The following is a 24,200-nucleotide window of genomic DNA, read 5'->3' as shown; positions in this document are numbered from 1 at the left end:
GCCGAAATTACTCATAATGCAATATAGCCACTGAGTGACATCATTGGAGGCACCACACCACCAGCTCTCATGCCATTTCTCTCCAGTGAAATATGGTGATTTTAACAGATTTTTTTGATAAAATAAAGAATGAAGCATCCTTTATTGAGTTGAGATAGTTAGCCTTCATCCTGAAATAAATAAACTATCTAAAAACTTGTGCATTGTGGCAAAACTGAAAACAGGCTCACATATCAGCGACACTACAAACATGATGATTTTATAGAATATTATACATTGCTGAAGATTTAACTACCCAAAAGTATATAAATTAGTTAAAATTAACAAAAAAAAATGCATAAAAGAAATGTTGTATATATATGTACAACACCATTTCACCAGACCATTTCTTCTACTTTTACTTCTGAACCCTGGTATCAGGATGTTGCGCTCATGTATGATGGTATTTCCCTGCTGTTTCCCTGAATTTCTCCAACACAATCAAAAGGCGGCATACTGATCGTCCCTGCTATCACATATTGATCACATGACTTGACAAGAGTCCCTCCTTCCTGATGTAGGAGTGGACGTCTTGCTGTGTTTCTTCCCTGTGAGCGCCGCTGTGCCGAAGCTGAGGCCTTGGAAGGCGCTCAGCAGGTTGAAGCTGTCCTTGCTTTTGGTTTCAGGATGAATGATCTTCGACAGCTCGTGGGGGAGCGACACTTTCCCGCCAACGGAGCTCAGATGGTTGGTGTCCTTGGTACTCTGAATGTGAAGGAAAAACAGAAGAAGAAGAGGGTTAAAAGACTGAACATAGGACAAAAAAATAAACGTATGCATTACCCATGCACATGATAAGCCAACATACAGTACAGTATGTATAACAAATAGGAAAACACCTGCAGGAAATGCAAGAGTCTGGTAAACAAGTGAAAACAGTGAGAAATATTCATATACAAAAAAACAGCTGAAAAACAGAAATGTTATGAAACAAATCTGTTGAATGTTTTGCAGAAAAGTGACAGACCTCAGACAGCTGATATTTTCTCCTGAAGTGAGATCTCATCGCTGCTCTCTCCGCATTCTTCTGAGCGTTCATTGCTTCCCGCAGCTTTCTGTAAACACAGCAGACAAAACACAAATACACCTGACTTATTAAAAAACAGAATCAAATCAAAGCAATATCTCTGCCTCAGCACAGGTGACTTGAATGAACTTGATTCATTACAGCGGCCTTCTCTGATGGACGGAAATGAAAGCTGCTGCAGACACAACCATAAGAATAATATCACATTTAAAAACAATGTGAACTCAGAGCACATGTGTTGGCTTCATTGCGTAAAGTGCTTTCAACAAATGTGGTAAATTTAGATTAATACAGTGAGTTTGACAGGATTTCTGTCTTAAATTGAAACTAACCTGACCAGTGTGTAGGATTTAGTGGCATCTAGTTGTGTGGTTGCAGATTGCAACCAACTAAATACGCCTCACCTCACCCTGTGTAATAGAACCGTCGATCCACTTGAGGACAATGTGTGAGTGTCACAGTTTGCCTTTCATTTTCTGTCAACCTGATCCTGGTGAACACATTGGACAAAAGATGACCAGTGCCACCAGATTATAGAGCATCTTCTTTTCTCAGGCTGAGAGACTAATTCATTCATCCTCAGCATTCTAACTATAATAACTATACATACTTCCTTTTCACTGATGGTCTTGTTAGCTAGACAGTTAAAAGTTCCTAGTAGTACATTAAAGCAAGTACTTCTTTTAAGCCAAACAATGTTTTTTTTTCCTTTAGTTAACCAAGAGGTTTTGATACCTTAACATAACTAGGTAGTTTATTTTGAATGTGTAACCAGACGCTGCATGACAGTGACATGGTGGGCCAGCAGGTCTATTACACAGTTTGGTGTGATACCAGGTTAAATCCTACACACTGGACCTTTAATAAAGGATCTGAATGCTTCCTCCACCACTGCATGTTGTGTTTCTACATCATGTCTCCACTTGCCTCTCCTTCTCCAGGTCTGCCTGGTACAAGCGGACAGATGGGTCTTTGGGCTGAGCAGTTCGGAGAGGGGGGGTCCTCCCCGACCTGTTGCATCCTCCTCTTCCTCCTCCACCTCTGCCCCTCCTGTTCCTGGGTTTGGCACACAAACGCCTCTCCTTCACCCCCGACACACAGCTGGTTAGCTTCCTGACAGGAGTCCTCAGCGACTTCTTTACTCTCACCACTGACTCCATGATGGTCCGGAGCTCTCAGGACGGGAGGGAATGATCACGCCGCTATTTCTCTGACAGATGATGTGCGAGGATAGAACGGTTTTCTCCTTCGCTCATGTTGTGTTTCTCTGAGAGGACAAAGTCAGAACACACAGTGTCACGCCTGGTGGTGGCAATAATTCAGGTGGAGACAGGACAAGGACAAGGACGGCATTCAGACAAGGCTCAGACACACTGACTTAGTAAACACACACACCAGATTACATATGCAGATGAAGCGTTTCATCTACAGGAAGGGGGAAGTACTTACAGAGAAAGATGGAAGCCACACAAGAACAAAAATGATTTATGTCAGACTCAAACATATCAGACACTCACTATTCATCTTGGTTGAGCGTGTTCGCCCAGTCCTCGTTTTTTTCTTACCTGTTCAAGTGGCCACAGTTGGCCAAAGGCTCACAGCATAAAATCCAATAAAGCTCCGGCCAGATGGCTTCCACAGCACCCGGACAATCAGCCAACGCTTCAGATCAAATCAGAGAAAACAAACAAGAAACAGCAGAAGGTCCTCCATAAGATGTTGCTCCTGTACTCCTTGGCCCTCACAGGAGAAAATCCCTGTTTTCTGGTCCAAGTTTGAGCCTCTGCTTCTCCTGCTTCCCTCCTGCAGACTCGCTGCACTCTTCAACAGCCCCCAACTCTCCTATACAGATTACCACTTTAAAGACTTAATGAGGGGAATCTCGTTAGCCGTGGCAGGGAATGCACCCAATGACTCACGTGTTTGTGACAGAGATTTAGAGACTTTAGCTGATGTCATGTTGAGTGGCACATGCTGACATCAGTGTTGTTCCTATATAATACTGCATTGTCTGCATCTTGCATTATCTGCATTTTGCTTATTTCTTTTGGAGCAATAAAATTGGAAGGTAAGTAGCAGGTACTGGTCTGCAACTCACATTTCTCTCAAAATATAACTTCCAACACATCTTGACTTCATTTCAAGAATATAATCAGCGAGGAAGAGGTGAGCACAGATTTGGAGAGAGAAAAATGAAACAAAGAGACACCTGGATGGACAGAGTCTGGTCTGAGACGGCAGCGTCTGAGTCATTCAGAGATAAGAGGAAAGTATTGATCACTGGACCAAACTGGACCACACAGCAGCAAAAATGATAACGAGGAAGGTCACCCTCCCCCAATTCCTGCGCTAAATTACAAATGTCAATGCTGAGGCTTCGTTCAAGATGAAGAGCAAGAGAGAACAAGAGATAAGACATCTTTCTGTGGCATGTTGACCAAATAAGCTCAGGCCCTGATTGAGTTCATCTTGGTAATATAAATATTGGTACAGCTGCCTCTTTGTAAGACATTAATGTGGAGTGTCTTTTATTTGGACCTTGAAATGAACTGAACAACATTTCGTTCAGGAGACCATGTGTTCTTCTTTATTAATCATTTCGGTCCTTATTAATGCATTTTATTTACTAATCAATTGGTTTACCTTTTGTTTTTCAGTAGTTAAAGAAAACTACAGTTTGCTGATATGTGTCTGTAATCACAGGATCAAACTGGCAAAAGAAACACACTCGAAGAACTTTACTTTAAGAGCCCCGATTTAGCATAAGTACCATAAAATCTTTTAATAAATGATGATTTGGACACATGTTTGAATGTCTTTGAATGACTCCCCACTGCGAGTTTTGTGCTCTATGTCCTACTCTAATGCCCTATTTGGCATTGACATCACACACACAAACACACACACCTTCTGAACACTTGAACCAACCCACTTAAAGTCCTTCGATCCCTTGTTCCCCTCCTATTCATTCCCCCCTACTGGCCGGATCACTTCGATTTCTGACAGGTGAGGAGGTTTTAATCCTTTAACAAGATCACCAGGAAGAGCCACGCCTCCCCAGCTCATGCTCAGTGACAGATCTGGGGTCAGTTTACTCATCCGAAGGGAAGGCGTTCACAACTGAAGGGAGGGAGGTTGAGTTGGTCCTGTGTCAGCTGATACAGGTCAGAAACGGGACGAAGGGAGAAACAGGACGTTCTCGACCCAACATCTGAAGTATGTTCATATTTTACAATTTATTTAGATAGAAAGATGGATCATGTCATCAAGCACTTCAACCAAACTAAACTGCTGCAAAGTATAGTGTATATTGTGTGTGTGTGTGTGTGTATATGTGTGTGTGTGTGTGTGTGCGTGTGTGCACCAAAAGTCCACCAAAAAGAGCCACTTAAGGGATTCTCAGGTGGATCAGTGTCCAACACGTGAACGGCAGCCACTGATACCGACACATTAATACACACGCACACACATGCACACATGTTCCCATGCATGGACTCACAAACATAAACCAAATGTTGATTTAATATTAAAAATACTAAATACGCATCTCATCATGGCACATTAGCATAATGACCTGAATACATACGAACAATAGAATTTGTTGCTTTAAATAAAGTCAGCGTGCCCATCGGGGGATTCACTCTGGTGCTTTGAGAACATAACATTTTTGAAGTCATATGTATTGGATCTCAGTTGTCACTACTTGGGGGGAAATTAAAGGGACTCCTCAAATCTAGAGACAGGAATGATAAAAACATCCTTTCAGACACTGAGAACAGGAAAAATGTAATTCATTCAATGACTAAAGAAGTCATTTCATACAAAACGTATCACAAAAACACACAAATTATTGTTATAAAGTGACTGAGAGCATACATTTTAAATTTTATCTGATACACCGCTCATGTTGCTTTCGTGTATCTCCTGGTCATATTATATCTGTGCCTGGATCCTCTGCGGTACTGGGTGAGCCATTTTTAGACTAATTCTCTATGTTACCGTATACAGTAACTACCATACTGGAGTTCTGTAAGCAGCTCCGGCTACCCATGTATCATTCTCACATTTCATTCTACACACAGTATGTCATATAATTATAGTATCATGTAATTCTAGTGTACGAGTGAATCTGAAAAGTAACGTACTATAATTATTTTGAGGTTTTGGGTTTCAGGTCTATTAAATAAACCGTACCTAAACTAGGAGACACTGCAATGAGGATTTATTAAGAAATGTTTTGGCACAGGCCGAGCCTGGAGCAGATGCTGGTGGTGTGCACTACAGGAGGGTCTCAGCCTGTTAAAATCATGTTAAACATATGTTAAACCACCTGTTTAGGTCCTATTCAGTGATTGGCCTCAGCCTCCTGGTCACAACATGTCAGTGAGCTCTTCTTTCTGAGTTGCTGCAGGTGCTTCAAGGTGTATGAATTATGATGTTAGCTGTTGTCTGACAGAAGCTAATGGGCTGTCAGTTATGTTGTTTTACCTTGAAATATGGGCTGATTTCCCATCCCTGGATTCAGAGGTTTCTGATCAATCAGGAAGCAGCTGTACCATATTTGATATTCCCACCCTGAGTGTGACAACAGAGGAAAATGGCTGCCGTGCGAATATGGTCTACTGGTCAGTCGAAGGTTGGAGTTTCAACATTGTCGGCTGCTCTTTCAAAATGAAAAGGCGCTGACGGTCTTCAGTTACATCTTCAGGAGCACATCGACCTTTAACAGTTCAGCATCAAGTAAAATCAATCTTAAAAATGGTATTCTGTGTCATATGAAGTATGTAAAGAGTGGCAGTGTCAGTGTAAATCTTTGTTAATAAAACTACGGACTGTCACTGAGAAACAACAAGTAACACGAAATCTATTCACAGACACACAAAGAGAAATTGAGTTTCTGCACACTTCAAAATGCCTTTTTTTAATTTTAGCACCAATTCTATTTATTCACACCCTGAAAATACTTTCAGCACTGCCAAGGAAGAAGACACACACACACACACTTATGCATACCCTCAGTAATACACACATACAAGTAGACAAACACACACACATTTTAGAAATAAGGTCTCATTCAGTCGAGCACACATACACTGACAATAAGTCTGTCTCAGCTCTGCCAAGGCTGAAGAGGAATACTGGCGAGCACTTACACTCGCTCAGCCTTGTGGCCGTGCTCTCTGCTGAGCTGCACTCAATCAAGATGCCAGAGGACGGCCGCGAGTAAAATGGCAGTTACGTGAGGAGTGTGTGTGTGTGTGTGTGTGTGTGTGTGTGTGTGTGTGTGTGTGTGTGTGTGTGTGTGTACGCACTTGTAAACCTATATAACAGTGGACTTTGGAGTCGTAACACTTCCCCCAACAGGGGACTTGAAAGCCGACGGGATATTATTAAGGTTCCCTGTTGGACTTGCCTTAAATCAAGCTAGAATCATGTCTAAAGCCTGCTGGTTAATTTTTTTTTTTAAAATTTGCCAAGAGGGGACCTGTAGGTGTGTGATTGTTAAAAATTCATACTCAGCAGTCTCCTGGCAAGCTGGAGCAGGAACTCTAAGGATCCGTTCACACATGTCGTTTTTAACACTCCTGCATAATGAGTATGTGTGTGTGTGTGTGTGTGTGTGTGTGTGTGTGTGTGTGTGTGTGTGTGTGTGTGTGTGTGTGTGTGTGTGTGTGTGTGTTTGTGTGTGAGACTTGCACAGATGGACAGTGATGAGCTGAGAGGCCACAATCAAAACATGAGAACAGAAGAACAGAATTTATTCAACAACTAAAGGACTCATTTGATACAAAATTCATTACAAAAAACACACACATTATTGTTATAAAGTGACTGAGAGCATAAAACTAAAAAAGATACTTTAAGCTTTTGGATTTTTCTTTTTTTTCTTTTTTTTTGGCATTTTGAAGCAGACTTGATCTACTTGCATGTGAGGATCAATGTTTAAAAGACAATACCCTGTGGTTTTGCATGTTTTAGCTTTTTTACACCGCCATTTACCGGATAACCATTTTGCAAACCATGCTCCTGTGTTTTCCCACTGTTCTAGGCACCAACTTAACTAGAAGTGGGGGTGTTTTCATCTCTTTTTAGCAGCAAAATAAACAGTATAACAATTATCCATTCATTCATCCACCTGTCCATCCGTCAACGTACAAACTAAAATACTCCAATATCATAACACATACTCACAGAGTTCATATTTGCAAATTATGCTACAAACACTGATAAACGTGTGTGTCATCGTCATTGTTTCCAGAAAATCTGTTTCTGTCCGTCCAGTCGTGAACACAGAAAATCTGAATGTCTTCACCCTGTAAGGAGTTTTCCAAAAGCTCCGTTTTCAGTGACCTAAAATGCCGTTTACGTGTGCAATGAAGGCCCAAACCCACAGATAAAGCTTTATTTTAAGAAATACCCGGGTACGTGTGGACGCTTCTCCCTAGCTCCACCCTCTAATCCAAATATGCTCACTTTTAGCTCCAAAAAACAAAATGGCAACGGCCAGATTGAGGCTTTCAAATGGTAAACCCACAATTTATCCAGGGCTCACAAGGGGACTTTCTGCAGACTTCCAGAGAGTCTGCTTGGGAAGCAAACGTCACCCGTCTTCAGTGAATTAATTATCTACAATTTATTGCGATATGGGGTGTAACATTTTAAAACTTTTTCTGAATATGTAAAACAATGTAATTTATTGAAATGTTACTTGAATCATGTAGGCTAGAAATAAAATTTAACCACAACATGATATATTTGCTTTGCAGTCTCATGCACTCGCAGACTCGACATGACACTGACCATGTCAGAATATGTACGACTGAAGTCTGGAGGGTGGAGAATTGGATGCAGCCTTTGAGTCTGAGTGTGGACTTTGGGATTGGGGCCAAGTTTCCCCTTCAAGTTACCTCTGTGACCCAATCATCTGTTTGGTGTCAAACAAATCCTCCTTTCTCTGCTGCTGTCAGCTGTCACTTCAGTGTCTGACTGACCCTCCTCAACCCCAGTCACTTCATGTTTCATCAGAGACACCTGTCCACATCACATCCATCCAAACCTTTCACCAACTCTACACTCTATCGGGGGAATATTCCTGTGCGGCTCATGGCACGATAACCCCCATAAAATGACATCATCACAATGAGGTCTTATTGCCATTGTTCTTCCACCTAGTCTCTCCTGATTGAAATGTGAAGTGTACATGATTTGTATGAGAAACTAAAACATGCAAACACACTGGTATGGTCCTCATAAGGTCAGGTGGCGTCAGGGTCATCTGCTCATATCACAGCTGTTCCTCCACACTTGACTCCTTCCTGGATGATGGAGGAAAAACGGGTGACACAGAGCAGAGGACAGAGAGAGGCGTTTTGAGGGCTCGTACTCCAGCATATTCTCCAAAAGGTGAAAAAACTGGTGGTGCTCTGTCCCCTGTGACAACAAGTACTTCTGCAAACAACACAGATAAAAAGAGAAACATGTTGTTTAATGGAGTAAATGTGTGACCCGTGGTAAAACTTTGCACCTCAGCTCACCCTTAATGGTTTGCACTTGGCTTTCACGTAGCGTCCAGCCTTGGAGCACTCGTTCCAGTCGAGACGCCCACGGTGGAAATACTTCTGCTTTCTGTGAGGGAAAAATAATACGTATCAGGCAAAGTTTGTTTTCACGTGTGTTTGTGTGTAACCAACAGTGTACAGGAGTGTGTCACCTGCTCCTCTGGATCATTCTCTGAGGAATTGGTCCCTGTAATATCTCCATCATAGCAAGATGCTCCTTATTGTCGTGAGTCTATAAGTGAACAAAGACACACAAGTGAAGACAAGATCAAAATCCTCTCAGAATGCACGCAGTATAAACACACATGTGACCTGGTACAGTGTGAAGCCTTCGTAGTATTCAAACAGGATGCAGCCGATACTCCACACATCACACTGGTGACTCCATCCCAACTCTGAGGGAGAGAGAGGAGGGACACATCCCTCAAAAACAAGCACAGGACTGACAGCTCCTGGTTACTCCCTGGTCTAAATCAACATCTCTCACCCAGGATGACTTCTGGAGCTCGGTAGTGACGAGTGGAGATGACGGCAGAGTGGTGTTCATGGTCAAAGGTGGCGCTGCCAAAGTCAACAAGCTGCACCGTGGTGTCATTTACTCTCCTCTCATTGCACTTCTGGAAGAAGACAGAGAAGCAACTTAGCCTGATTATTTAAAGGGCAATTCTAGTTAATAACAAGTTGTGGTTATAAGTTGTAAATGATAGTTTTGGCTATCATTTCTATCAGTTATGAACACTGTACAGACGATATATTCGCTGAGGTCTGGGAACATTCACTGACATGAAAGTGGACCTAATGATGTATGGTGACAAATGAGTGAGGAGGTTGGCCTGGCAGGTGTGTAGCCAGTTTAGTGAAAGATTTTATTAAAAGATCTATGAACCACTGACGTTATGCATGCACTCTATGTTACACTGCTACCATAACATACCAATATGTTAGCTAAATATGCCGTCAAACTTAGAAACAAAAGATTATTACACTGAGGCAGCTAATTCATTTATGCTACATCCTCTGGTACACGCTGTCTGAAATCCTCCACAAAAGTTTACATTTTTCAAAATGCTGGACCATATTCTGGACGCAGAAATAAGAAGAAAGAAGGAGTTACATAAACATCAGAATCCATAGAGGTTCTCAGAGCTATGTGGAAACATACTGTTAAGGAACAGTTCGTGAATTTAGCAAATATTAATCTACAGTCAGTAGCCAGTTAGCTTTGATTAGCATTAAGACCGGAAGCAGTGGGAAGAAGCTAGACTGGCATTCAAAAAACAAAAAATAGTCCGGCACATAGTGTTATCCTGCTGAGAAGCACAAGTTGTTGTTTTGACAGTGTGTTCAGACAGAATGTGAGATTTTCAGAGGAAATGTGACTAGATGCAAATTGATTCAGCGTGAAGAAGCTAACATCTGTACAGTTGGTACACTGACAGATTGAAGGAGCTTTTGTATCTAAAATGTGGACAGAGTAAGACCAGCTTTTGCCCAGCTTCATCTTTATGCTAAACCAAGCTAACAGCTCCGACTTGTAGCCTCATATTTACTGTATAGACGCAACCTCGTCGTTTGTTTAAAACCTGTGACCCACTGCTCGTGTTTCATGCTCCAGTATGATATTATTATTACTGACAGGAATGATGGACAAGACGATTATGAAAATAACACCCAACTGTAAAAAAAATTATATTTTTCTATTAATTAATATAAAAGTCTCTCCAGAGATGCTACGCATTGTCACATGGAGGTAAGCAAACACAAGCCACAGTCACCCTGGATAAATATGCGTGCCTAAAGGAAACACATGTGGGTGGTTCACGGTTTCTGCTGTGCAAAATTTGCATCTAAATGGGCGACCACAAAGCAATCTCCCAGGTTGTTCTGCCTGCATTAATCCCTGATTATTTAACATCCTGATTTTCTTTCAGGTCCCAGCCTTCATGCCTGCAGTTGTTTCTGACCTTCTCAGCGTTGTATATGAGGGAGTAGTCTGAGTTGACAAAGAGGATGTTCTCAGGCTTCAGGTCGGTGTGAGTCAGCTTGTTGTCATGGAGAACTGCAGTGGAGACAGAGGAGGGGGGAGTAGATGGAGATTTATCAGGAGAGAGTCGACGCCCTCGTCTGGTCAGGTTTCTGTTGGTTAAACTGTTAATAATCGTGATGAATGCCAGTTTGTCTGCTGACATGTTGGTTTAATTAAAAATGCTGGAAGCCCTGAGTGTGTGCTGTGTTTTTTAAGTTTTGTAGCATTAATGGTCCCCGCATCTGCACCTCATAACAATATGTTGTGCACCTCTGGCATCTGGCAACACAAGATTTCTTTTTATTTCTTCTGTAATAAAGTCATACTGATAATTCACAACACTTTCAGAAGTCTGCATCACTACATAAACCAATCCATCAGCAAGCACAGTGTCTTGCTAAAGAGCATTTTGGCAGTAGCTCCAGTCATCAGTTCCTTAGATGACACCACCCTCACCTACAGGTGGGAGACGGACCAACCGGTCACCTGGTGCAGACAAAACAACCTGGGGCGCAACGCATTAAAGGCAGTGGAGATGATTGTGTGGTTACATAAAGATCCCAGCCTCATCTGCCTCCATCACCCTGTGTGACTCCTCTGTCGAGTCTGTCGTTCTTTCCTCTTTCTGGACACGATCGTCACTAAAAACCTCAAGTGGGAGGTGAACATCAGGTCACCTCCTCCATCACCACTGCTGCCGCTGCCAGGGACAAGGGCAGACTGCAGCGAATCGTTCACTCTGCTGAGGAGGTGATTGGCTGCAATCTGCCAACCCTGCAGGACCCTGAGGTGAGCGGAAATGATTAGAGCCGACCCCTCCAAAACCAGACAGAAAGTTTTTGAGGCACTCCCCTCTGGTATAAGAGGCCGGGGCCATCAGGATTAAAATCTCTCTCCCACATTTTTCTTCATGGACACTGCATGTTTTTGTATTTTACATTAAAGGAGATCTATTTTGTATTTTGTTTATATGAGTTCTTTTGTATGAAAAATATTTTGAAAGTAAAAAAGGTCACACCGACAGAAGCTGCTCTCTCCCACAGAAAACACAGCTCCTGAAACGCCTTGTCAGCAGTCTCGCCTTTAATTCTGTGACTTTGTGACATCACACTATGTCACCATGTCACACATTTGCAAAATTAATGTCTAGCGGCTAGTTTGTCACATAAGAATTAATTAAGTACAGCTGCTCCGTTGTGTTAGCCGTGCTGGCTCAGGTGTGTGTGACCAATCAGAGCAGAGTTGATATTCGGGGGGGGGGGATGTTTTCTCCCTTCTTTAACATTTTGAAACAGGATGTTTTTTATACATTTTGATGAAAGATATCAGGCGTATGAGTGAGTACAACTTGATGTAGATCTTAGATCTGGTGAGCTTAAATTATGGATAAGCATGTTTAAAATGTAGTGATACAGGCCTCTCAAGTCTGATATTTGATTTCACTTGAACCTGGTATGAGGACGTAAAGAAGATCCTCTCCAGGTAACAGTCAGCCCCTGAATATCCACCTGGCTTGTTCGCTGCTGCATCAGTGGGATGGCTGTGAATAATCGGCTTACAGTCATCTCTGACATAGATCCGGAGGTGTGGGTGAAAAAAGCAGAGTGGTACAGTTGATGTGGTGCATGTTGGACTCACAGCTGACAGCGTTGCAGATCTGGTGGGCCATGTGTCGGATCTGGTTCATGGGATAAGGCAGGAAGCTGTTTGCTTTCATGAAGTCAAAGGTGCTGAGAGCGAGCAGCTCGAAAGAGATGCACACGTGGCCGTAGTAGTTAAACCAGTCCAGCATCTGCACACAGTGACTGAAGAGACAAGAAACACAGAGATGAGATGTATAAGACAGGAAAAGAGTCACATCTTCACAATCTACTCACTGTCTGTTGGCTGGATCTCTCTCACTGATCTTCTCCAGCACGTTGATTTCCAGTTTGGCTGCTTCTCTGTATTTCTCCAAGTTCTTAATGATCTTCAGAGCGACTCGGCTTCCTCCTCTGCGTGTTAAAACGCTGTGTTTGAAATATGTATTTAACATGTTTCATATTGGTCCAACTTTCATTATTACATGAAGCAGATTACCTGTTATGGTCCAAACATTGTACCACTTTCCCAAAAGTTCCCTCACCTAAAGTGTCGACTATCTCATCTGTAAGACAGACAAGGGTGGAGTGTAACTAAGTGCATTTACTCAAATACTGGACTGCTCCACTAAATGTCAGAAGGAAATATTGTACTTTTCACTACACACTATTATCTCACAGATTAAGTTACAAGTTACTTAAATTGAAACACATGACGAGCTCATTGAATGTTTTTTTCCGACCAACAGCTAATAAAAGTGCAGATGAAATGATTAGTTGACTATCAATTGATTTAAAATTTGTTTTCCACACTCTTTATCAGTGTGTTTCCCCACAGAAAACATTATTTTTATCTCAAATTGATTCAATATGTTTTGCTCACATAGATAAGAAAAAATCAAAACATTTTGTGTCCGGCAGAAATAGTCGGTACAGGCACTGTAAAGACTGGAGACTGTAGGTCAGACTGCAGTTTCCTTGGTGGGAAAAAAGTTACTTGACTTGCCAAGTAAAAATTCCTCGAGCTTGAAACTTGGACAAAACTACTGGAGTCACATGTCTGACACAGACTGAAGTCAAATTAAAGCTGGAGTGTTTTACAGTATGAAGGCTGTCAACACGTTCCACTTAACTGTTACCTACATCTGTCTTCAAGGACGTCTCCGCTCTTGTAGATCAGGTGGCCGTTCTCAGTGTCCCTCTCATTGTCGTCTGCAGCCTCATCGCTGCTCCGCTGGAGACAAAGACAGCCGAATTTATGACAGAGGAGAAATCCGGGCAGAGATCGACCTGCCTCTGTCCTGTTCTTCATTGTCTGACTAAAGACAGAGAGGTATCTGACGTCTGGGCCCTAAAGGGCAAAGGTCATCAGCTGGATTTACCCCTGACTGTGACGATGCATTTAAAGTCACATGCAGATACAAACAAATCTGCACTTCAAGACACCTTATTCAATGCGGCCTGTTTCTTTAAAACTGCAGACTCTTTTAATGCAGCCGTGATCAAAACAAATCCTCCAGAATGCGAGCTTATACGCATTAATGTTGATCCTGATGACCTGAGCTAGTTCTAAAGGAGGTTAATAAGAAATGTCAAATGACTTCTGGCCTCTTTGGAAAAGCTGAGGCTCTATTTCCATCCACACTCTGAGACTGTTATTAATATGAGAAGCCCAGCATGTGCTGAGGAGACACTTACTGCAGGATGAGGGCCGCGAAATAGACGAGCAAGTGACACATAAAAACACACACTCAGTCTGCATGTGATTTGCTGTTTGACGACTGAGGAGCTTAAAGAGATAATAACAACTAGGTGCAGGTGATTTGAGTCAGAAGTTGACGTGATGCAGAGGTGACAGAAAGAAGCAAATGCAAGCACAGAAAATGGAGATACTCACAGAGAGGCAGAGGCAAATACAGTCCAGAAAGCCTTTATAGAGAGAGTACAGCTCTGTCTTTCCCATTATGCAGCAGAGCTACTCAGAGATGAGCTTGTGTGGAAGAGAAGATGATGGAGGGAGGTTGTAGTAAGGTGAAAGCAGGTGAAGCAGCAGCAGAAAAACTGGTCGACGAGGAGTTTAGGAGAACAACAAGAGGACTGAGGACGGGATAATAGAATATTAAAGCAAAGGCATAGAACAACTAGAGAGCATGGAGATGCGACAAAGTAAAAAATAGCTTGCGGCGTTGTCAGCGGAAACCAGAGGTGAAGGAAAGACACAACTACAGACAGAAGAAAAAACAGCTTAAGACGAATAAAGAAAAGTGAGCATCAAACAGCGGAAAAAGTGAACATGAAAGCGGGCGCACAAGACAAAAACAGAAAGTGACGGACAGAAGTGAAACGAAGGAAGGGGGAGGACAGAGAGAGCAGAGACAGACGCTAATAATAAACTTTGGTCACAACCCCCTGAGAAAGTCTTGAGAGGAGAATCAAGATGTGGCGAGGGGGAGCGACGCAGGGGAGATCCAGTTTCACTTAACTTACTTACACTCCTCCTTGCACCTCCTTAACCCCTGCAATAAGTTTTGCCACACCTGTCCTGCTCTGCACGCCACACATACCTTTCAATATACGGTGCGTGTTTCCTTTACAGGAATAACTGACACGGCTCTGATCAAGCTTTTATTTTGTAGGTCAAAGAGACATGACTTGAACAGAGGGGGGGGCACGCTTTGTTGTTCATTTCAGTGCAAAAGAACACGAGGGAATGTCATTATAAATGTATCAAAACTATAAAAACAGTTAAAATGTTCATCTGAAATCTCATTAAGTTGATAAAACTTGTTCACAGTAGCAAAAGGGAACAATTATGTAAAACCAGACATTTAGTCATATAAAACAGGTAAATAACAATAAATAATCTCAACCAGGTCGACAAGACAAACCAATAACAAATCTTATGAGGCAATCAGTAACAAAACATTTGGCTTCTACAGAGCTGCAACAATTAAACAATTAGCTGTCAACTTTTACATTAATTGCAGACTATTTTGATAACAGTTAATTGAGTGTTTTTTTAATGAAAAAAAACATCTAAAATCTCTCTTTAGGCTTCTTAAATGTGAATATTTCCTGGTATGAAGACATTAGACGACATCTGGGAAACACTGATCATCATTTTACACCATTTTCTGTCATTTTCTAAACCAACCAAATAATCGATTCATTGAGAAAGTAATCAACAGATTAATCGACCATGAAAGTAATCGTTGCAGCCCCAGACTTCTAAAACTGAACACAGGAAACATCAGAAACAGCCAAATAATCTACTATCAGACTGAACAATGATGTTTGTTTTGGAGGCTCGTGAGGACTTGAGTGACCGTGAACACGTCATGATGTCAGCTGCACCTTTTCGTAGTCGTGCCCAGGTAAAATCGATATGTCGCCATAAGGCTCGTCCTGCTCCACGCGCAACTTCCTGGCCGATAAATTCTCTACAGACGAGACACAGACATTGAGCTTAAAACATCCACTTAGTAATGGAAACCACACTTAAAGATAAAGGGGAAAAAAGTCAGGATAACGGCACATAAGGAACAAAACTAAATAGGTTGAATTATCTATATTCAGTTCTGTTTCTATGAATTATTGTACATGAAGCGAGACATTTGAATCATTAGTTCAGTCATACAGAGGCCAACAATATCCCTCAGCTCTGTAGCTGAAAGTCAGATCTCATAATTCACAGACCACCACATATTGATTAAAGAGCTTCCTCTGGTGTTGATCCTCCAACATTAACACAATTTCGACATGAGTGATGGGATGATTCGATGAAGACTGAAACTGAAGCCTCACCCAGGAGCCTCTGAAAAATGTTGCTGACAGTTCTGCGGTCGACCTCTGGCGGCAGAAGAGACTGAAAAAGCACAGGTGTCCCTTCATGTCCGGCCAACTCCGGCGGCAGCCTTTACGCACACACGAACACACACGTCCACACGATGTTATCTCCAAACCACACTACTCAGATCTGAGTTTCTAGTAGTGATGTTGCATTCACTGTCATTACCTAGGGGACACTGCTGCAGGCGTTTCCAGCAACTCCTCCAGCACCTCTGGGATGTCCTGCAGTGTAGAAACAGACCTGGAGACAGGAGATCTGACAACACACACACACACACATACACACACACACGCACACACACACATATATAAAAGTGGACAGCTTTACGCCTGTCACAACTGGCACTTGTGATCAGGTCTCAGTTCCCCGCTCTACGTGCAAATATAAACGCAGAGGAACAAACGGATACAACTTTTTTACACAAAGAAACAAATGTCTTTATGTATAAAGGTTGCCGAATTAAACACACAAATAGTCAAGACTTTGCTGAAGATAGCGTTTCACAAAGTTTATAAAGTTTCTCTGAACTCATGAATTCACAAAATTGAGGGTGTTTTTTTAGGGAGTCTGGTGACTTTCCCCATGGGTGTCAAAGAAGTCGCCTGTATCGGTTACTGTTTACTGTATTTGTAGAATTTGACATGTTTACAGTCAATAAAATGTTGCTCGTTACGTACCTTTCTGTCTCGGGTGTGAACATGGGGGATATCTCTCGAGACGCCTCCCTTTGATCGGAGCCCTCCAGTGGCAGTGACCCATGGCCTGCACACACACATCAGAGGACACTGGCTTATATTCATTCCCCGGAGGCTTGTCGTAACCCCTAGCCATAAGTGATACATGCCTAACCCTGACCTCTGACCCCAGCCTCCCCACACAGACCGCCTAAGCTCGTGCTGAACGCAGCTGCAGCGAAACACATTGAGGACGACAATTTCACTCCCAGTTAAACACAAACGAGCTGCTCCAGCCTCCTCAGTGCAGTATCGTGTGTTTTTACACAAGATTTACCTGAAAACTCTGTCATCATCTCAGATTCTGCCACATCTCTGGGGATCTGTATTCACACACAGATACACACACATTCATAGTTTTTCATTTTGTGATATTTCTCCCAGCAAGAAACGGCTTCACAGACATCCACATAAACAAACATGCTGCCACACCTCCTTGGAGCTGAACTCAAGTCTCTCCACCTCTCTCTCGGCCGCCTCGGCTGCCTCAACAATCTCTCTTTCCTTTTCAGAGTCAGTGGACTCGGTCCCTCGCTCCCCGACCTGCAGGTCCGAGCCTGAGACAGGCGTCACGGTCGCAGCCTGTCTCCATAGAAACTGCACCTCTTCAGGCAAGACTGCAGGGGAAAAAATAGCTTTGAGGTTTATTTATAAAAAGGTTATCTGAGTCACATCCTTCAAAATAGCAGTAGATGCAGAGAAAAGTTGACGTAAAGGTGATGTTTGTTAACATTTTATATCTGTGTATAATAAATAATAATTTAGAGAGATCACCACCGAAGAAGATTAAAGGATAAGTTTAGAGCCCCACAATTAAAGGACCAGTGTGTATAATTTAGTGGGATCCAGGCGTGTGGTTGCAACCAAGAAACTCTCGTCTAATCCCCCCACACGGCGGCCACCAAAACACAAAAGGCCCTCTCTAGAGCCAGTGTTTGGTGTGTCCGCTCTGGGCTACTATAGAAACGGCAGTGCAACTTGGCGGACACTGTGGAAGAGGATCCACTCTCTCTGACGATATAAAAGGCTCATTCTAAGGTAATGAAAACACAAGGATTCATAGTCTAATGTGATTCTACACTCATGAAAACATAATTATGAATATTATATTACATTTCTGCCCTTGAATCCCACACAATGCACCTTTCAAACATAAATAATCATTAGTTTTGTGTTTGTTCTTTGCACAGAGAAAACACCATAATGCCCAAACACACCTACAGTCCTCCCACACAGGTGTTTTCACTCATGTTTCCTGATTAGATCTCTTCAGAAGACTATGTGGCTCATTAACGAGGCCTCATATCTATTCCAATGTCCCAGTAAGCCATGACAATGTTACAGTGAGCCAGCAGGAACAATCAAAACTGAAGCAGCTAAATGAAATTCATTAATTGTACTATTCACATCTGCGACATGTCAAAATGTCTCCTGGGAAAAAGGACCATTAGCAGTTTGGTGACACATCATTTTCGGCATCCCAACTTCAACGTGAGCAGAGGTTGAATCGGCCAGACTGATAGGAAACACCCGTGTGAGTGAGCGCAGCCTTGAACTGATTTAACTGGCTGGTTTTCGGTGCATTGCTGCCTTCTTTTTGTTTACAGGTGTGTTACTGACAGGTGCAGGGGTTGTTGAGGAGCTCAGCAGCAGGGAGCATCCTGTGAGAGGAAGACGGCAGGAGAAGCAGACGTCCGGTTTCAGTCTGAGGGTTGTCGATCCGCTCCCGCAGCGTCTCCTGGGGGATCTGCGTCTCCGGGTCGAAGAAGATCAACTGCCTCTTCCCTCTCCTCCTCCTGGGCTTCACCTCAGGAGTAGGCACATCCTGGGAGAGGTTAAGGTAGCGTAAAGTAAACATACTAGAAATTTCCTCCAGCTGTCAAATGTAGTCTGGATACCACTTTATAAAAAGGCACCTTTCATTTTGGGTTAATAAGTTGTAACTAATGGGTTTTTAATGGCTAAAAAAATCACCTTTTAATGATTTATAGATAAGATATAAACTGAGAGTAAGAATGTTCGGGTTGCCAGGTTGTGAAAAATCCCTATTGCTGGTATTTATTACATTTCTTTATACCTAACTCTTTTATTTATCAGGAGAGGCCCACCTACAGACCTTTAACCACTGGACCGCAATCCAATTCTTAATAATGTATAAATAATTAATAGTTACAGCTTGATGGACTTTTCTGAACAACCATTGTTAATTATTCATCAATGTTTTAACTACTGCAGACTTCACAGGTTATGAAAATGTAAAACTCCTGGCCTTTTATTTAATTTTTAAGGCAGAGCCTCCAATCTGCCTTCTAGTGGACCTGAACACTTGAATTGTTGTGATGTTGTGTTGTGATTTTTCTTACTATTTTTGATAAATTCATTTGTATAGTTTATTCTAGACAATATGTGGGTGTTTTTTTAATCAGCATGGGTGGATTTTGAGCAATTATTGGGTTGGAAAACATCAAACCAATCTGGCAACACTGCTGGCACCTCTGACTCCAGAGTCGGTCTTTGGCGTTCCTTTGCTGCAGATGGTGGTGACGGGAGGACGGGCACAGAAACGGGGGTCAGCTGGTCTGTTGGGAGTCCAGGCTTCTCCACTGACAGGCCTGGTTCTTCCTCCGGCAGCAACATGGCGTCTTCACTGGAGAGAGTGGTGGGCTGTAATCTGACACAGGTAGAAACACAGTCAGTGTTCGCTTGCGTGGATGTGCATGTGCTGATGCTTTCAGGTACATCTGGATGATTTACTCAGTAGTGGATCCTGTGAGCTCTTTGGTTCTGTCTTTAACCAGCTCTCCCTCTCCTCCGCCCCTTTCCATCTCCATCTCTTCCTCTCCGGGTGTCACATCTTCCCGCGGTATCTCCAGATCCCCTGTTTAACAAAGGGTAGAGGAAGAAGAAACACAACTCTTACTTCCTTTTCACCTTTGTCTCAGAAGAGAAAGGAGCTCCTAGTTAAGCCTCACACCTTCTGTAAAGTCATCAGTTTGGGCCAAGAGAAAGTCAATAATCCCTGGATGCTGATCGATGAGCTCCACACCCTCAAACTAGCAGAGAGAAGAAAAAGAGAAGATGGATGCCAGAGGAAATCAGAAATACGAATGTCTTTGTACGAGCTTCTTTTGACAGCTGTACCTCGGCAACAGGGAGAGCGACAGGCTCCGTCTCTCGCAGAGTGATGGTGTCTGGAGATGCTGTGATGCCTGTGTGAGAAAAAAACACAATCTCAACAGCTACACACAGAAACCAGCAGGGGAGGACGCAGCTAATCAAGACGCAATTAAAGCGCACTCTTCTGCTGAGTGAAACCCAGCCACACTTCCTGACACCGCTGCATCAGCCTCGGCCAATTAGGAGGATGTTGTTGAAGGCAGTCCGCCCTGACCTGACCTGCAGCATCACCCCGCCACAGGATGTGCTGCTCTGTATCTCTGCCTCCATTTGCACAATGTGAGCTCTCTGTTCCTGTGACCTGTTGGTATTCCTGCGCACACAAGCTGACATTCTGTACATTTCTGTATACGTCTTTCTGTAAAGCTGCACAGATGATATTTAATTAAAGTTGATCATCAGATAATTAGCACAGGTCTTTTGTGTTTTTCTCTACTGGAATGAAGATTCTTCAAACGTCTGTTTATCTTTCTCTCTCTCTAATTAATGGGAAAAGCTAGTAGGTAGAGCTTGAGTGAGCATTCTTCTGTCGAATTAGTAAATCTCTATAAGCATGAACCTTTCTTTTTTCCTGTGGTCAGGAAGTATTTTTATTATGAGCTATATTTGTGTTAAACTGTTTCATGGCAACATGTAGGCTCTGCATGTCGCTGTGCGTGTTTTCCCTGATTAATAGGTCAAAACCTCTTAAACTCCTTGTATCCTACTCGATGCGGTAATTGATAGTGATCCCTCAGTAACCATTCCTGTAAAAGACGCCTCCTTTTCATCCTGTCTCTACCTGTATTAAGCACTTTTATGTCATCACAGTGCATCAAGTTATCCTACCACTTTCTAGTGGAGCAGCAGCATCAGGAGCAGCTGGACGGGTCAGTTCAGGATGTTCAGGAGACATTTCCCTCAAATACTCTCGAGTCATCTGAGAGAAACAGAACAGGCAGAAGACACGTATTTCTATCATGTTTAGAGTATATCCAGCTGTATTTTCACTACATATCTTTCCTTGCTTGTGTATTTAGGTAGGCCTACCTGTATCAATGTAGTTGGACTGGGCATAGCATCCTTCATGTACATCACCCCAAATAAAGGGTCTGGAGCTCCTTCTGTCTCCTCCAGGAGAGACAGGGCATTAGGGAAGTCCAGAGATTGTCTGAGAGAAAACAGGAGGCGAAGAAGAGAGAAACGGGAGTTGTTCTGTGTTTGTAAGTTCAGACAAATGTGTGAGCAGCTGCATCGAGCAGCTGTTCTCACCTGCTTTGGTCATCGATATCAGTTTTCTGTGACGTCTTCTGTTTCACCAGCTGGCCCACAACGGACTGAAGTTCCTCTGGAAGGACACGAGGTCAAGAACAAACACATTTGTCTCGGCATCTCTTTCCTCAAAAGTGTTAATAATTTACTGGATTATTATTTTTTACCCAGGAGAATGGCACACTGTCGGTGGTAGACGACGACGACGCCATACTGGAGCTGGGAGGAGAGGTAGAGGGAGAAGCGAGGTTGTGGCAGACCGGGCCGAGGCGCAGGGACCTGCTCCAGCACGTAGTCCATGATGTCATCACTGTACGGGCATTAGATTTATCGTAACTGGACACAGTTCGGCCCAATAGGTGATAACACTGATATAATTTCTTACCAGGTGCTTTTGACGTTGACTTTTAGGAAATCCCGGCGTGGAACTCTGATGCCTTTTGTAGCAACAAGCCTGAAACAGACACAGGGCGTTGATGTAGTCTTCTTCATGTTTTACTCACCAGGGTATAAAAGTATAATGGGTTTTAAGTTATCTAAAACTTGGTTATTGGTAGCTTTGCAAGCAATTAAATTAAAATGTATAAAATATATAAATGTATGTATAAAATGCACCAGTGAAACCAGTGCAAAAAGTTGCCTAAACCTGTCTGAAATAAAATAATCCCATCTGGGCTTTACACAAGGACAAAAGTACTTGAGTAAATGTACTTAGTTACATTCTTTCACTGCTTAATTTTGGTCACTGCCAAATTTGAATTGGGGAAATGAAGAAACACATCAAATAACTCCAAACCCACCTGCACCTGTCCTCTCTTTCTTTGTCCTAATGTGACCTTTGACCTCAGCTTCAAAGCTGTTGACTTCTTAAGCGGACTTCAAACACTCTGGCACGTTGTTTAGCCTACAGTGTACATGTTGCCAGATATTTGTTTTCTTTGCCACAGATGCACCTGCACTCTGGGCCCAACAAAAGTGTGTCTGGATCATATGGTGGAGACGCTGGAATCTAGGTTTTAAAAGCAGAGAGCTGGCTGGACAATTTTAAGGAATAAATTCCTGACAGTCTTTACATTAAATATTGTGTTTGTCCACTTATTGGGTGATTTACTGAAATGTCCTGTCCCCTGAGAATAAAGGAAGGTTGAGACATTAAACTCAGTTTAAGCAGCTTTGATTTTATAATGAAGGTGTTTCAGCTTCCAGATAACAAACCAGCAGAGTCTCTAAGCAGGTCTAAAAAACCTCATCATCAAAAAAACACAATCAAGTTAGAGAGATCTTATTAATAATCAGCTAATAATACAGTTAATACCCCAGCGTGGAGCGTAACTAAATACATTTATTCAGGTACAGCCCTTACATAAAATACTGAGGTATTTTTCTCGAGCCTATTTTAATTTGATTCTACATTTCTGAGGAAAATATTCTTCTATTTATTTTTACTCCACTACAGTTATGTGATAGCTGTAGATGCTAATAACTTAGCAGGTGTATATTATAAGAACATCCAATGAGCATGTTATCGTTTTACAGTAAATTAAAGCATCCAACAGCGTATTAAATGTGTAAAATTAGTTTTCCTGTTGTAGGTCTACTTTGCTGGTAAGATTTTTGATTATGACATCAACTGAAGTAAAATTGTGAATGCAGGTTTTTTTTCTGGAGTATTTTCCTGTCGTGCTATAGCTACCTCTACCCAATCCAAATGTCTGCTCACAGGCAAAACCAGAGGAATATAAAGTGTACAGCTCCAGATTATTACTCACCAGATTGTAGAGAAACATCCTGTATGACGCTTTAAAACGGTCGGGTAGTAAAACATGTCAGCAATTCCTTCTGATAATCAATAAAATAGTTGGTGAAGGCTGATAAATGAAGTTATCAGTCTACATCAGAGCGGAGTGTCTGCACCAGAAGATCAATCAGCGTCGGTCCGATTGTTTCTGTTTGGGGCGAGCTGATTGGTCAGAGCAGCAGTAAAGTGCTCTAATGTCCCATTTACACGTAAATGCATCACTAATAATCACGTATTTGTTTGATTAATATCGTTTCTGAACTGAACCGCTCTGTATAGTAAATACTTAATTACTTTATAAAGTATTTTTGATGTTAATAAACTACCTGCAGGCTTAAATGCAAGACTTTTACTGAGTTAAAAACATTAAAAGAGAACTAAGCTTGATGAAGATAAACAAAATATTCCCATGGTAAGTCACAATTATGTGTTAAGAAGTCACAATTATGAGATAAAAAAGACAAAATTCAGATAAAATGTTGAAATTGTGAGATAAATGTTGACATTTTAGTCGCAAAAATTCAACTCTGTCTCATAATTTCGACTATTAATCATCATTTTGAGCTTTTGTCTCATAATTCTGACTTTTTAAATCATAGTTATGATTTTAAATGTCATAATTATGACTTTCCATCTCATAATTATGAAATAAAAGGCCAAATTTCGATGAAAAAGTTGAAATTATGTGATGAGAAGTCAGAATTATGAGATAAAATAATAAATATGATATACAGAATTAAAGTTATGAGATCAAAAAGTCAACATTTATCACATAATTTCGAATTTTTACTTTTTATCTCAGATTAATGACTTTCTATGTCTTAAACTTAGTTTTAATCTTGTTTTTTTTCTTTAACTGGGAGAGATGGGTTACCATATCAGATATTTAGATAAGACGCACAGTTAATGGTTTGTCACAGTTCAAATGAATCAGAGCACAGTGTCTCACATCCTATATTCATTTTACTTTAAAAATATCTGGAAAATGGTGCAATTATCAGATAAAATAATATTAAACTGCCAGTGTTTCCAGTTCCTAACAACAGCTCTGGTACATTCTATTAAAGGGAATATAAAATAGATGTATAATGTTGATCTTTGTTGCTCCCCTCAGCAATGAACCAACACACTCTCAAACTAGAAACTACATTTGTAATTT

At 41.9% G+C, this 24,200-nt stretch overlaps 3 protein-coding genes across 3 annotated transcripts; all 3 read right to left on the bottom strand.

Moving 5' to 3' along the window:
- Positions 1–522: 522 nt before the first annotated feature.
- On the bottom strand, positions 523–2,226 carry LOC141011467 (complexin-3-like). Its single transcript, XM_073484628.1, has 3 exons — positions 1,990–2,226; positions 1,007–1,090; positions 523–744 (listed from the first exon to the last, which is right to left on the bottom strand). The coding sequence occupies exons 1-3, from the start codon at positions 2,224–2,226 to the stop codon at positions 523–525; spliced, it is 543 nt and encodes a 180-aa protein (XP_073340729.1).
- A 6,112-nt stretch (positions 2,227–8,338) lies between these two features.
- On the bottom strand, positions 8,339–14,194 carry clk2b (CDC-like kinase 2b). Its single transcript, XM_073485669.1, has 11 exons — positions 14,129–14,194; positions 13,375–13,465; positions 12,731–12,797; positions 12,529–12,645; positions 12,290–12,456; positions 10,590–10,684; positions 9,113–9,242; positions 8,938–9,020; positions 8,778–8,857; positions 8,602–8,692; positions 8,339–8,515 (listed from the first exon to the last, which is right to left on the bottom strand). The coding sequence occupies exons 1-11, from the start codon at positions 14,192–14,194 to the stop codon at positions 8,339–8,341; spliced, it is 1,164 nt and encodes a 387-aa protein (XP_073341770.1).
- A 1,373-nt stretch (positions 14,195–15,567) lies between these two features.
- On the bottom strand, positions 15,568–23,068 carry LOC141011466 (meiotic recombination protein REC8 homolog). The gene is made up of 17 exons (XM_073484627.1): positions 23,013–23,068; positions 21,629–21,697; positions 21,411–21,553; positions 21,244–21,319; positions 21,022–21,142; positions 20,821–20,911; positions 19,957–20,024; positions 19,790–19,868; positions 19,570–19,693; positions 19,309–19,486; positions 18,436–18,640; positions 17,248–17,432; positions 17,093–17,138; positions 16,759–16,843; positions 16,247–16,336; positions 16,036–16,145; positions 15,568–15,671 (listed from the first exon to the last, which is right to left on the bottom strand). The coding sequence occupies exons 1-17, from the start codon at positions 23,066–23,068 to the stop codon at positions 15,568–15,570; spliced, it is 1,830 nt and encodes a 609-aa protein (XP_073340728.1).
- Between the last annotated feature and the right edge of the window lie 1,132 nt (positions 23,069–24,200).

The sequence above is a fragment of the Pagrus major genome, chromosome 17 (assembly GCF_040436345.1).
Source record: "Pagrus major chromosome 17, Pma_NU_1.0".
Classification (NCBI taxonomy): domain Eukaryota; kingdom Metazoa; phylum Chordata; class Actinopteri; order Spariformes; family Sparidae; genus Pagrus; species Pagrus major.
Note: the sequence above shows the minus strand (reverse complement) of the source record. Positions and strands in the feature narration are given on the sequence as shown.

Excerpts from the sequence above, each read along its gene's own strand:
- LOC141011466 (XM_073484627.1), bottom strand. The coding sequence starts at position 23,068 with ATGTTTTACTACCCGACCGTTTTAAAGCGTCATACAGGATGTTTCTCT. Across the intron at positions 19,694-19,789 it reads AACTGATGACTTTACAGAAG|GGGATCTGGAGATACCGCGG; the intron begins GTGTGAGGCTTA and ends TTTGTTAAACAG. Across the intron at positions 19,487-19,569 it reads CTCACAGGATCCACTACTGA|ATTACAGCCCACCACTCTCT; the intron begins GTAAATCATCCA and ends TACCTGTGTCAG.
- clk2b (XM_073485669.1), bottom strand. The coding sequence starts at position 14,194 with ATGGGAAAGACAGAGCTGTACTCTCTCTATAAAGGCTTTCTGGACTGT. Across the intron at positions 13,466-14,128 it reads GTATTTGCCTCTGCCTCTCT|CGGAGCAGCGATGAGGCTGC; the intron begins GTGAGTATCTCC and ends CTTTGTCTCCAG. Across the intron at positions 12,646-12,730 it reads CAATGTTTGGACCATAACAG|AGGAGGAAGCCGAGTCGCTC; the intron begins GTAATCTGCTTC and ends TTTAACACGCAG.
- LOC141011467 (XM_073484628.1), bottom strand. The coding sequence starts at position 2,226 with ATGGAGTCAGTGGTGAGAGTAAAGAAGTCGCTGAGGACTCCTGTCAGG. Across the intron at positions 1,091-1,989 it reads ACCTGGAGAAGGAGAGGCAA|CTGCGGGAAGCAATGAACGC; the intron begins GTGGAGACATGA and ends GTTTACAGAAAG. Across the intron at positions 745-1,006 it reads GAAAATATCAGCTGTCTGAG|AGTACCAAGGACACCAACCA; the intron begins GTCTGTCACTTT and ends CTTCACATTCAG.